Source organism: Bos grunniens, chromosome 25, assembly GCF_055505025.1.
Source record: "Bos grunniens cultivar Pamir isolate PY7600 chromosome 25, Bosgru_T2T1.0, whole genome shotgun sequence".
Classification (NCBI taxonomy): Eukaryota; Metazoa; Chordata; class Mammalia; order Artiodactyla; family Bovidae; genus Bos; species Bos grunniens.
In genome coordinates, this window is record NC_141189.1 from 2,568,473 (window position 1) to 2,581,644 (window position 13,172).

The 13,172-nt window shown below is 50.9% G+C and overlaps 1 protein-coding gene and 2 long non-coding RNA genes across 7 annotated transcripts in view; 2 read left to right on the forward strand and 1 right to left on the reverse strand.

Annotated features, from left to right (window-relative positions):
- The first annotated feature begins 640 nt into the window (after positions 1-640).
- Positions 641-8,733, forward strand: LOC147344707 (uncharacterized). Of its 4 annotated transcripts, none has more exons than XR_015154997.1 (4): positions 641-5,189; positions 6,342-6,478; positions 7,528-7,647; positions 8,388-8,733. It is a non-coding gene; the product is annotated as an uncharacterized LOC147344707 (long non-coding RNA). The 4 variants fall into 4 exon arrangements; XR_015154996.1 differs by having other exon boundaries at positions 6,342-7,431; positions 8,388-8,525; XR_015154998.1 differs by having other exon boundaries at positions 6,342-7,431; positions 7,528-7,607; positions 8,388-8,511.
- Positions 7,317-8,946, reverse strand: LOC147344708 (uncharacterized). The gene is made up of 3 exons (XR_015155007.1): positions 8,750-8,946; positions 7,673-7,826; positions 7,317-7,428 (listed from the first exon to the last, which is right to left on the reverse strand). It is a non-coding gene; the product is annotated as an uncharacterized LOC147344708 (long non-coding RNA).
- A 766-nt stretch (positions 8,947-9,712) lies between these two features.
- Positions 9,713-13,172, forward strand: part of SDK1 (sidekick cell adhesion molecule 1) — a 742,921-nt gene continuing 739,461 nt past the window's right edge. For both annotated transcript variants that reach the window (XM_086376792.1, XM_086376793.1), the window contains exon 1: positions 9,713-10,258. In XM_086376792.1, coding sequence (XP_086232918.1) covers positions 10,018-10,258 — 241 coding nt within the window. In that variant the 5' untranslated portion in view covers positions 9,713-10,017. The remainder of the gene's footprint in view (positions 10,259-13,172) is intronic.

Here is a 13,172-nt window from a genome sequence, read left to right on the forward strand (position 1 = left end):
ACTTCTCCCACTTATCCTGACCATTTTCCTAGGTCATTAAATAGTCTTTGAAAATACAGATTTAATAAATTTTGCAGTATTCCATGAAGCAGATAAACCATGATGTATAATAATTTCTACTTTTAGACATTTAGGTGGCTTCCAATTTTTTTCCCCTATCACAAACAATGCCAAGATAAGCATTCTTGTACATGAATCTTCACATTTTCAATTATTTTAAAGAGATATTTATTGGAATGTAATCTTGGGCCAAAGAATATGAATTCTTTTAAAGCTTTTCACATACATGTGTCACCAGAGCACTGTGCACAGTCTGTGTGACCCTGTGGTCATGCACCTCTTTTCATTTAATAACTTCTCAGAATGATGGAGGCAATCAGTTCTCAGCTTCACTTCCTAATTGAATAGAGCACAGGAGAGTGAAAGGTAAAAACACATAATAAATGTTCTACTTGCGGCTGAGGTGCCAAGGAGCACGGGTGGGCAGCGATGACTGTGCCCATAACCTTGACAGCGAGTCACTCACTGTATCCGTTTGCTAGGGCTGCCCTGACAGATTCCAGGTTGGGTGGCTTAGGCAACAGAATCAAGCTTTCGCACAGTTCTGGAAGCCAGAGATCCGCGTCCATGGCATTGGCAGCTTCCTTCCGAAGCCTCTCTCTTTGGCTTGTGGATGGCTGCCTGCTTTGCCACCTCTTCAGGGTCTTCCTCTGTGTGGGCATCCTGGTGTTCCTGTGTGCCCAAATTTCCACTTCTTTCAAACACACCAGTCAGAATGGATTAGAGCCTGCCCTGTTGACCCCATGGTAGCTTACGTCGCCTCTTTGAAAGCCACTCTCCACGTATGGCCCCATTCTAAGGCATTGGGCATTAGGCTTTCCACATGACTTTGGGGGGTGGACACATAATACTTAGCAGTAGAAGGAGTGGCTGACATGGAGGGCTGTGTGTTTCTAATCTGAACCCTGGGTTTCTAAGGCAGGGCTCCTGGACCCTGCAAAATACTCTTCTTCCAAGTACTGGGCTGGCCAGAAAGTTCTTTGGGGTTTTCCTGTAAGATGGTAGGGTAAACCTGAACAAACTTTTTGGCCAACCCAATATTTCCCTGAGTCCACAGGGATTGTCTCTGGGAGACTGTATTTTCCAAGATGGCTACAACAGTATTTCGCAACTTGCCTGCCCTCCTGTAAGGTGACTCGGCCTCCGCGCTACCTCCAGCCCAGTGAAGAGATAGCATCTAATTCTCCCTCTTCTTGAATATGGGCCAGTCTCAACAGATAGATGGAGTGATGGTGCATTCCTTCCAAGGCTAGGTCATGCGAGGTCATACAGTTTCCAGACACTCACTCTCAGACTCAGCTGCCATGTCGTGTGGAAGCCCAAGTCATATGGAGGAACTGCATGAATGCAGTCTGGGGAACAGCTGCAATCCAGCCCAGCCTGCAAGTAATCCCAACGCAGGTACCAGACATCAATGAGGATATTCCAGATGATTCCAGTCCCCAGTCCTTTCCTGGCTGCACCTTGATTAAATTCCTGACTCTCAGAACCTGTGAGCAGAGTAAAGAGATTTTTTTTTTATATCACATTTTGGGATGATGACACTGAAGCCAAAAGAGGGACAGTGGAATTACCCGTTGTTCCACAGGTAAATGATGGGACTAGATTATTCTCCAGCTCTCTACAATCTTCAGTCCACAGCTCCTTCCACTATTTACTTTTAAACAAGTGTTTATTTTTTTCCAGTGAACCACACACCACTGGGGCACTGGAGACAAGAAGCAGTGATGCTTGCCTAAGCTCCTGAGTGCATCCAAGGACCAGCGGATGGACGTTGCAGAGAGGCCGATTACAATTCAGGGCAAGTGAGACCTTGGTCGTAACCAGAGCTTTCTCCAAATGGAACAATCTTGAGGGCGGACAAAGAGGAGTTGAGTGCCTCCGGCAGACGATTGGACTTAATAGGCATTAAGATCCGTTCTGACTCTCCCTTTCAGCTCTGAGATCCCATCGCTTCCATGCCTTGTTCCCAAAGGGAATTAAGAGCTTTCCTGTGTTTGACTTAAAAGTTCCTCTTTTAAACAAGATGCCTTTTAAGGTCCCCTCTGATCAGTTTTCATGATGCTGTCTGTACAGTATTTTGTCTTGGCTGCCTCCGAAGTAGAAGACAGCACAGGACATAGCTTAAAACCCCCGCTCATTGGCTGGGTACCCTGGACAAGTGATGGAAGCTCACTGAATCTCAGTGAAGCGCAGAAACACATTTCCTATCACAGAGATTGTTGTGAGGGTTAAATATCATGCTTCTGTGAAAACCGAGTTTCCCTGGTGGCTCAGCGGTAAAGACTCTGCCTGCAGTGCAGGAGCTGCAAAAGACGCGGGTTTGATCCCTGGGTGGGGAAGATTCCCTGAGGAGGAAATGGCAACCCACTCCAGTATTCTCGCCTGGAGAATCCCATGGACAGAGGAGCCTGGTGGGCTACGGTCCACGGGGTTGCAAACAGTCAGAAGCGACTGAAGCGGCTGAGCACCAACACAAGCGTGTGAAGCCAGTGGGGAGATGTCTGTCTGAATCTGTTGTTAAAGTCTCACCCTTCCTCTAAAGCAAATATCTCAAAACTTCTCAAAGTCTGCCAACTCCCTTCCTCTTTCTATGCCTAAAATAACTAAGGTCCCCTGTGGAAGAGAGTGATGAAGAGAGAGAGGATAGATACGTAAACAGAAAATATCAACCGCATCTTCCTTAACTTTCTCCAGCTGCTCACCAACTAAGTTGTGCCCCCTGCCCCTCTCCCTGGCCTCCCTTTACAGCGGCCAGGATGGCCTTCCCCTGTATATGGTCAAACCTTCACTTGATGGGACACTTTCAGGGGTCTGGGCTTCCCTGATAACTCAGTTGGTAAAGACTCCACCTGCAATGCACCAGACACCGGTTTGATTTCTGGGTCGAGAAGATCCTCTGGGGAAGGGCTAGGCTACCCACTCCAGTATTCTTGGGTTTTCCTTGTGGCTCAGCTGGTAAAGAATCCGCCTGTGATGCGGGAGACCCAGGTTCTATCCCTGGGTCAAGAAGATCCCCTGGAGAAGGGAAAGGCTACCCACTCCAGTACTCTGGCCTGGAGAATTCCAAGGACTGTATAGTCCATGGGGTAGCAAAGAGTCGGACACAACTGAGTGACTTTCACTTTTCACTTTCCCAAGGGTCTTCAGGACCCTGAGCTATTAATTACCAACCCCTCTTTTTGGGTCTCTCTTTCTACAGAAAAGAAACTTCCCTGAAACACCAAGTAATCTTGCCACCTTCTACCCTCACCTTCGCACTAAACCTCTTGAAAATGTCACCTCCATCTCCCACTCATTCCTCCCCCACCTGGGGCTGGCTCAGGCTCCCGCTGAAACTGCTGTCCCAGGTCTGGGAGGACACCTTGGTCACTAAATCCAGGGGTCACTTTTCCATCCAGAGCTCCTGGACACTCTGCTGTCTTTGCCACTGAAGATTTGCTGAAGTCACCCGTCTCCCCATCGGCTGGACACCACACCCTCTCCTGCCTTTCCCCAACCTCTGCTCCCTCCTTCTCAGTTTTACCCCCAGATCCACATGTCTAGTGTTCGTATCTGTGCGATGTTGTTCCACAGACACCTCAACTCTAACATTCAAAGTGGAATCAGTGTTTCTCCCACCTTCATCCCTCCAATCCTGTTCCTCCACCTGTGTTCACCCTCTTAAGAAACAAAAGGCTGTTTTTCTAGCTGCTCAAGCCAGAAAGCAGGAGTCCTCTTTGACACCTCCCTTCCTCAAGTATGGATCCTACCTTCTACATAGCTCCTCAATCTGCCCCTTCTCTGCCATCCCCCGCCACTTCCTATTTAATTGCTGCAATGGTCTCCTGGCTTCCAATCTTGCCCCAACTCCAGTCCAACCCACCATCCAAATGATGCTTCTAAAAATGTATCTCATTGTGTAACTGCCTGTTAAAAACCTTAAGTAGATGTTCATTGGTGTCATGCTAAAATTCACACTCCGGGCTTCCTCACCTGGTGCTCCCTCTGTCTGAAATGTCCTTCTGTCTCCCGGCTATTGACTCAATTCCCATTTATCCCTCTGGTCTACATTTAGACTTGACTTCTGGAAAACTTTCCTTGATTCCCCCAGACTTCGAGATCTTTTCTCAGATGTTCCTTTAAGTGCTTTTGCTTATCACACAATTACTGTAATTGCTTGTTTCTCTCTTGCCTAGCACTGGAGCTGGCCCAAACCAGGAATTTAATAAACACTTGTTGAGAAATAAGAACGGAAGGAGTTACTTTCCAGTGGGTCTTCCAACTTGAGCATGCATCTGAATCCCCTGAGGGCTCACCCCGAGATTCTGACGTTTGGGGTGATGTCCTAGGATTTGCATTTCCGACCAGGTGATGATAATGATGGCGTGGGACCACATGTTAAGAACTTAGAAAGGTGAAGGACAATTACCTGTAAAGAAGGCTGGTAGAAGATTTTGGAGGCTTGGCAAATTTCTGGCGCATGCATGTGTGCATGCTCAGTCACCTCAGTTGTGTCTGACTCTGAGATCCATGGACTGTAGCGTACCAGCCTCCTCTGTCCTTTGGATTCTCCAGGCAAGAATACTAGCATGGGTTGCCATGCCCTCCTCTAGGGGATCTTCCTGACCCAGGGATCGAACCCCCATCTCCTGCGTCTCCTGCACTGCAGGCAGATTCTTTAACCCACCGAGCCACCTGGGAACCAAACATCTGGTACCTGTCTTTTTTTGCAGCCCCCTTAAGAAGAGCATTTCACAAGAGACTTCAGTCTCTGAAAAGATTCTCAGGAAACTGGGTTGGCTCTAAGGTAACCAAAGCACAGGCCCCCATGGGAATCAAAGGCAGCACCTGGTGGCTTGTTAATGGGTTGCTAGGCAACAGAACAAAGGTGAGGGCGAGGGCAGGATAGGCAGGTGGTGGGGATTTTCGAGTGAGACTAAGGCATTCGGAGGGTAGACATCTATCAGAAGGCCAGGGAAGCCAGATGAAGGAATCCCCTCCATCTTGCCTTGGTTTGCGCGTGGACGGGCCCACCATCCCTGTGCGGAGATGTGGATGCAGTAACTTAGCCTCTAATGGGATCGGGGAATATTTTTCTCAGAAGAACCACTGAGAACCCACGAGGGACGTTTCTTAATGAGTGATAGGTGAGATAGATGTGATAGATGGCTCCTCGCCATCTGCTTTTTAAAAATAAGCTCTTTGTTTATTATGAAATACATATTCACATTTGAAATTTTTTTTTAAAGTCAAGAAAAATCATATAATTCTAAATCCCCTAAAGGAAACATTTAAGTTTGGTGTCCACCCTTTTAGAAAAAAAGAATAAAATGAACATAAAATGGATTATTTTATTTACACTTGCCCTATAACTTTATAGTAGAGAACACTTAACCGCATATAGTGGACCTTTCTGTATTAATTTTGTCTGCTTCATTCTTTTAACAGTCACGTGGGATTTTATTGTGTGGATTCACCTTATTGTACTTAAACTTCCTGGATGGGCAATTAGGTTGCTTCCCATTTTTGCTATTATTAGCGGTGCTGCAGCAGACAACCTGGGGCACACATTTGTGTATCTGTGAGGTAGAATGGCTAGATCAAAGACAACTTGCATTTAAAGCTTAGTTACAGATTGCCGGTTTCTCTCCAGAAAGGCTTAATTTATATCTCCACCCACAACCCGAGTACCCTTTTCCACATACCACTACTTGCCATTGTCAGTCCTTTAACATTTTTATAAGCCCTATTAAATTTTTTATTTCTTGGATCAATTTCTTTGGGCATTCTTCAAGCATTGATTTTTCCCTTTGTATTTGTTCTAGACTTGCCTGTTCATGGGCTTTGCTCATCTTCCTGTTAGGAATTGTTCATCTATTTTCTGTACTGACATAAATACCATTTATATGGAGTTTGTTGCTTGTTTCTCTCCCCCCTCCCCATGGTCCCGTAAGTGTATTGAGTCTACACAGTTGAGTCTATTATGTTCTAGGAAGATGCATATGTTCCTTTTAAAAAGGCAAAATTATAACTCTATCATGAATAAAAATCTTTCCTTTTATTTCATGACCCATTATGGGCAAAAGAAGAGGGGGGAAAAAAGCACAGAATGAAGGAAAGGAGGTCTGTAGGGAGGAAGAGTGAGAAGAGAGAGCTGTATTCATCATGTCTATTAAGTTTTTGAGACAGTGTGATCCTCCAGCTTTAATTCATATGTGAATCCCTTGGAGATCTTGTTAAACTATGGATTCTGATTCAGCAGGTCCAGGAAGGGACTGAGATTCTCTATTTCTTACCAGCTCCCAGATGAGGCTGATGGCCCATGGACTACATCTGGAAGAGCTTCAGTTTATGACAAGTTGAAAATACCAGCGGTCTCAGCGAACAGTACTAACTCCACTTCAATTATCATTTGTTCTGAAAATCCTTTCTCTAAGTAAGCAGGGAAAACCCTAACTTCTTGTTCTGGGAAATAGGAACTAGCCGTAGCTCTTTTTTTTTTTTTTTAAAGAAAAATAACTCTGGTTTCCTGGAGTAACATGCCTCCACACCTTGGTCCTTTAGAATACGTGTATGGCTAAAGCCTTTAAAATGTATAAAATGTCCATTTCTTGAGACCTTCTTATTGGGCTGGATAAAATTACACTGAGAAATTAATTGGCCCTTTGGGGCAGAAACATTCCAGTTCTGTGCTGGCCACCTCCTTGCCCCAGCATTATAGATGGGTTTCTCTGTAATCTGTTTTCAAGAATACCTAGAGTCTAAACATATCCCCTAAGACAGTAACCTAATGGGTCATGTAAGAGGTAACACTGTCTGGTGTGGAAAAGTCTTAGAATTGGGCTCAAGAGAACTGGGCTCCTGCTCTGGCTTTATCACGGCTACTTTGCATCTATTAAACTTCCCTGGCTTGGTTCCTTCAACTGTAAAATGAGACGCCATTAGAGCCTCACTTACTCAGGATGATTCTGGAATAAAGAATTTCCCAGAGGTGTCTCCAGACCTTTCGGAGTAGCAGTGATGTCAATGCTTCTGCTGCAACTTCCAGCATACTGGCTTGGCTTTCCAATTTCCAAGCAAGTTTCCATAAAGGTTCCTCTGAACTGCAAAATCAATCACAGCAAAAGAGGCTCGGGGCACTTTTTTGAGTGTCCTGACGTCAAGAAGTTGCCCGAGCCACTGAAGAACAGGGAAGCCTGGCGTGCTGCCTTCCAAGGGGGTGCAGAGAGTCAGACACGACTGAGCCACCGGACAGCAAGATGGGCACGCGCTGCCATTTGCAAGGAAGGTCATGGATGGGCATGTGTTCCTGGACGAAAGGAAGAGGTTAAGTGTGGACTGGACTCGGCTGGCAGGCAGAGCGAGGGTGGTTTGCTTCAGGACACACTGGTATGAGGAAAGGGAAACAAGCGTTTATTGACTGGGAATTATCTCACTCCTTCCCAACAACCCTGTGAAATGGGACTTGTTCCTTACTCTTTACAGGGACATGGTCAGCAGTTTGCCCAGATCTCACAATTGGCAAGAGTGGAGCTGAGACCTCCAAACCCTCATCTGTTCCACAGGTTCCCTCCCACCCCCTCCACATCTCTGAGCAAAGCAGAGGTGCTTAGAAACAAAGCCACTTCACCTCTTTTATCTTGTTTCCCCCGCTGCACTAGGGGCACACCTCTCACACGGTGTGTGGCAGGGTGAGTGTGATGCTCTGGCACAGGGCTGGCCTGCTGGGGTGGTCAACATCCGGTAGGCACGGCTCATTTTCCTCTCTAGACTCTTACATAACCCTGCAAGTTAGCAGAGGCCCAGGGCTGCTGCATAAGGTAAGAATAATAGGGGTTCCCTGGTGGCTCAGTGGTAAAGAATCTGTCTGCCAGTGGAGGAGATGCAGGAGACTCACGTTCGATCCTGGAAAGGGAAATGGCAGCCCACTCCAATATTCTTGCCTGGAAAATCCCAGACAGGGGAGCCTGGTGGGCTACAGTCCATGGGTGGGGCGTGTGTGTGGCAGGGTGTGTGTGCAGAGTCAGACAGTACCTAGCCACTGAGTATACACAGGGCTGCTGCAAGGGAAACTGATATAGCCCCCCTCCCCAGCCCGCCGCTCAGTGCCCTTCGGACACCCTTGGTCCCCAGGGCTCTGCTGTGGTATTGGAGTCAGCGCACACCCGTGTTTCCAGAGGGCGTTAGAGAACACGCTGGCTTTGGGTTGCATCTCACTTTTCAGCCCTCCTCGCACAAAGTAGAAGTGGGCAGAGGGCAAGCCCTGGGATCCCATCCCGTTCAGAATCCACCTCCTCAACTGGCTGCTGTCCTCGGTCCTCAGTTTCCCCACCTTTCCTTCTCAGGGTCATTGTTCAGACTTAGCAGAGGCTGGGGAGCGCACAGTGGGTGCTCTGAGAGCCGGAGCTAACCCCCGCTCAGAAACCTCGGCTTCGTGACCTGCTGACCACTCTCCCGCCTGAGTTGTCCTCGCCTGGAGCAACAAATGCAGCAACAAGGAACCTGCACCCAGAGCTTCCTGGGGACACAGCCCCGAGCGGGGCGCAGGCCCTGTCCGGCTGCCATCACCACCTACGCGATCGCACTCAGTCATCACAGGCCCGGGCCTCAGACTGCGTGTCACTTTCCAGGCCCTCCTCCCACAAAAATTCTAGCCTCCCAGCCTCCAGGGCGCTTAGTTCACCCCATAAACTCGACTAATGCTTACCACATGCGGCGGAACTCCGCCGACCGCGCCCACCTCGCTTTGGCTCAGAATCAGCAGGAGACCCTCCCTCTAGAGGACCCTCCCCTGGGGGACCCTTGCTTTAGGAGACCATCTTCACGCAGGGACCCTCCCCCTAGTGGACCCTCCCCCTGGGAGATCCTTCTAGTGAACCCTCCCCCTAGTGGACCCTCCCCCTGGGAGATCCTTCTCCTAGTGAACCCTCCGTCTGGGAGACCCTCCCCCTAGGAGACCCACCCCATGGGAGACCATCCCCCTAGCAGATGCTTCCCTTAGGAGGCCCGCCCACCCCACGCTGGGAAGCAGCTCAAGCTGAGCTCCCCGCCGGCCGCTCATGACCTTGGACGCGCTTCCAAAGCCAGTGTCCACTCCTCTCAACAGGCGGCGGGTCTGCACCCACAGGTGCCTCTAGTTGCTGGGATCTGAAAACCCGATCCGGCTTGTTTCTCGTTTGCAATCCCGGCAACTTGGCGCCTAATCACCCTAAAGCCGAGCGGGCGGGAGGGGGCGGCTCCCAGGGGGCAGCGGGGAAGGCGGGCCGGGGCGCCTCGAGAGGGGCGCCCACCAGCCGCCCGCCCGCCAGCCAGCCCGTCCGGCGGCCTCACGGGAGAGCCCACCTGCGCGCGGGCGCGCTGGGGCCGGGCGAGGCCGGACCGCCCCCGAGGGAGCCGCCCGGTCGCGCGTGCAGAGCCGGCGCCGGCCTGCAGTGCCCACCGCGCGTCCCTAGGGGGCGCAGCCGGCGCGGGAAGCCGCCCGAGTGGAGCCCTGGGGCCCGGCGCGAAATTCCAGGCGGGCGGGCGCGGCGAGTTTGAAAGCAGGCGAGGGCGTGGGGGCGGGACGCGGGGGGCCGCGAGCCGCCTCCCCTCGGCCAATCAGCGGCGGCGGCGGGCGCGGGCGGGCGGCGCGTGCGGCCGGGCTGTGAATGGGGCGCGGCGGCGGCGGCGGCGGCGGCGGCGGCGGCGGGCGAGCGAGCGGCGGCGCGCGGGCGGGCGCACTTTCTCCTCAGCGCCGGGCGGGGGCGGCGGCGTCTCCTCAGCGCCCGCCGGACCCTTGTAGAGACGCGGCGCGGCCCGGGCGCTCCGGCCGCGGAGCCGGCGTGACAGGCGTCTCCTCGCGGACAACTTCTCCCCCGCCGCGCCCCTCAGCGCCCGGCGCCCCTCAGCACTTGGACGCCCGGCTCGGAGGCCCCCGCCCGCCGTCCCGCACTCGGGGCCCGAGGCCGGGGCCGGGGGCGGCGGCGGCTCCTCGGCATGGCCCGGGGCGCCGGGCTGGCGGCCGGCGGCGGCGGCGCGGCGGGCCCGGGGCGGCCGCGGGGGTCCCGGCCCGGCCCCGAGCGGCGGCCCCGAGGAGCCCGCGCGGCGCCCGGGAGCCCCGGCGGGGACGCGGGGGAGAGCGGCGGGCGGCCGGCGACAAAGTTGAGCGCGGGCCGGCGGCGCGGGTGGTGGGCGCTCGCGGCGCTGCAGCTGCACTTGCTCCGGGCGCTGGCTCAAGGTAAGCGCGGCGCGGACGCGGGCCGGGAGCGGGGAGGCGCCCCGAGGGCCGCTCGCCCGAGCCTCCAAGTTGGGAGCCCTTCGCCCCTCAGCGCGCCGGGCGGCGCCGGCCTGTCAGGGTCCGAGGCGCCGGCCACCTGGAGCCTCTGCGCCGCCCCAGGCCCCGCCGCCCCTCAGGTCCGGAGCCCGGCGGCTGGCGGAGCAGAACTTCGGGTGCCCGCGGCCTCGCCCTCGGCCCCGCGCCGCCCCCACCTGCCCCTGTGCCCCCGGAGACCGCGCTGGTCTGAGGAGGTGCTGCCCCTCTGCCGGCGCCAAGTGACCGCTGGAACGGGGAGGTGGCGTCTCTCCCGAGCCTGGCCCCCGAAACCTGGGTTCTTTCCAAGACCCGGAACGTTCCCCCCGGCCCCCCGAGCATCCCTGCTCGCTGAAGTTTGCAGGTCTGGGGAGGATGAAGGTGGACGCGGGAGGCGGAGAGGTGGAAGTACCTGGCTGCACGCGCCCTCTCGGTGCGGGCTTTCACGGGGCCGCGGGCGGCTCCAGGGGCTTGGCTTCGGTGGTCCTCGGCGTCGCGGGAGGCAGGTGGACGGCAGATGCGAGCACTGAACTTAAATTACCCGTGTTCGGTGTCCAGAGAAGGTGATGTGTGTGTAGCGACGGATGATGGTTTAAATGGAATCGCATCTCAAAGGTCTGATCTCAAAACTATCATCCGATCGTGGAACAGCAGATAACTCATCCTTCTCCTGTGAATGTTAACCTGATTGATCCGCACTGAGGTCCTCCCCTCCCTCTCCCCAAGGCTTTCCTAAGTGCCCGCTCTCGTGTTTTGCTACATGGAAACAAATTGCCATATTTCTGGTTAATTTAACTCTCCTCCATTACTTGGAAAATTTTCGTTTCGCTTGTTTGTGCTTTTTTGCTTAATGACTGACTTTGGTAGAAAAGCATTTATTAAGTCGTTTTGTAAAATGGGATCTGGAGATTGCCAGAGAAGCCAGGTTCAAATGAGGAAATCTAAATCAGTTAGGGATGACCTTTAAGATAGAAAGGGTGTTTATTAAGTGTCCTTTTCTGTCCCCCCCCCCCCAAAAACAGTGACTTGCACTTTACAGTAAGCTCTGAATCTTAATCCATGTAAAGATTTGTGTACAAGTTCAGAGTGGAAAAATCTGGCTTTGTTTTGAAATATATATATATTTTTAAGTTTTTATCAGTTTGAAGGCTGTCAGTGTGTTGCTTTTTACAACTGCAATGTTAGTGAAATTAACTTAAAACAAGTACTAAGACAAACTTTGTTAGAGTGGAGTATTTTATTCCTCATTGCCAGTAAAAAAAAAGGGGGGGAAGGGGGTTACCTATTTCACATTTTACATTTACATGATTTATAAAGTGTACAGATCTTTCAGTGTAAAATTTCAAATAGGTTGTCACAAATTTTAAATTCATTGACAGGTTTCTGTTCTCTGTGCTCTGTGAAATGTGTAATATATCCATCATTTTTTATATCATATTGAAAATTCATATTACAGGGGAGATGTCACCATTTGACAAAAGCTCATGTATCTTGAAAATGAAAATTCTGGGGCTGCTATAGATTTCTGATGGAATGATGAGTTGGCCATATGCATGGGGAATGTATTCTCTTGAATCTTATCAGATAAGATGTAACATTCTAAATGGAACACTTACCACTAGGTTAGAACCAGCCAGAAGTGCTATATTACTATGTAGCTAGGTGAAGCAATTCCTAATTTCTCTTTAACTGTTTCCTTCTAATGGCCTTTCATGTGGCTAGGCTTGGCCATGATACCTTGGGAGAAAACAAGGGCCATAGGGACTAGTAAAAGTTACATAGTTTCACAACCCAAGTTTTAAGCAGATTGTGTAATCGGGTAATTGACCGTGAAGTGAAACACCAAGTTCAGGTCTTCTAAATGTAACTGTTTAATAGTCCTGGAGTTTCTTTCTACACAGTAATGATAATTGAATTACATAGTCCGCTTACTGGTGGGTGTTTGGGACTTTTCTTCATTGCTAAAGAGCCAAGTCTTTTTAGTTGTTCAAGGCAGGTGGCAGTGCATGCTTTCCGTATGTTGTCCACTAGGGAGCCACACTTGAGTGTTGAAGAAGGATGCTTTCTGGGGCGGAGGATGGCGGGGTCATGTGCGTCATTTGTGTGAAGTCTGTGGTGTCTTAGCTTTCCTGATGGACCATTACAGGCTTACTGATTCTGATAATGCTCAGTACAGCCTTGTGTTAAGGTTGTGTTTATCAAGAGGAGAAGTGTAGGGATGCACTTCTCAGTTACTGCTTGGGGTGGTTCACAGTTCTTAGTTTCTCCTTTGGAGTTATTTCCAGCCCCCTGGACTCATGGCTCTCCAGCTGTGGTGTGTATCAGAATTACTTGGGGAATTGAGTGAACCTAGAGAGGGCCAGCTCTTTTTGTTCTTCAGTGAGTCACACTGAAGTGGTGAACTTGCTTCCACATGTCCCTGATGATACCCACCCAGAGTCTGAGAACCACTATCTTGGCTTGCTTAGTTTTTCCGCATCCCATCACCTATTGATTCCCCGTGTTTCTTGAATGTGTTTGCATGTCCAAATCACCTGCGAGCTCTAAACAATACAGAGGGCTGACTCTTATTCCCAGAACTTGTTATAATTGACTTTTGGTTTGACGTGAGCATCAGGAGATATAAAAACTCAAGTGGTTCCAGTGTGCAGTAAAGTTTGAGAATCACTGTTTTAATTTTTTTTTTTTAATCTACGATCGCTTGATTTTTCCTTTAACCTTGTTTCTGGCTGGTCTTGTGGTTCTGTAGACTGTGCACCCCCTTGCTGGACCACCCACAACTCCAGTGAGCTTTCTACACTTTTAGCTGATTTTCACTTGTTCCATGTTCATGATCTCAAAC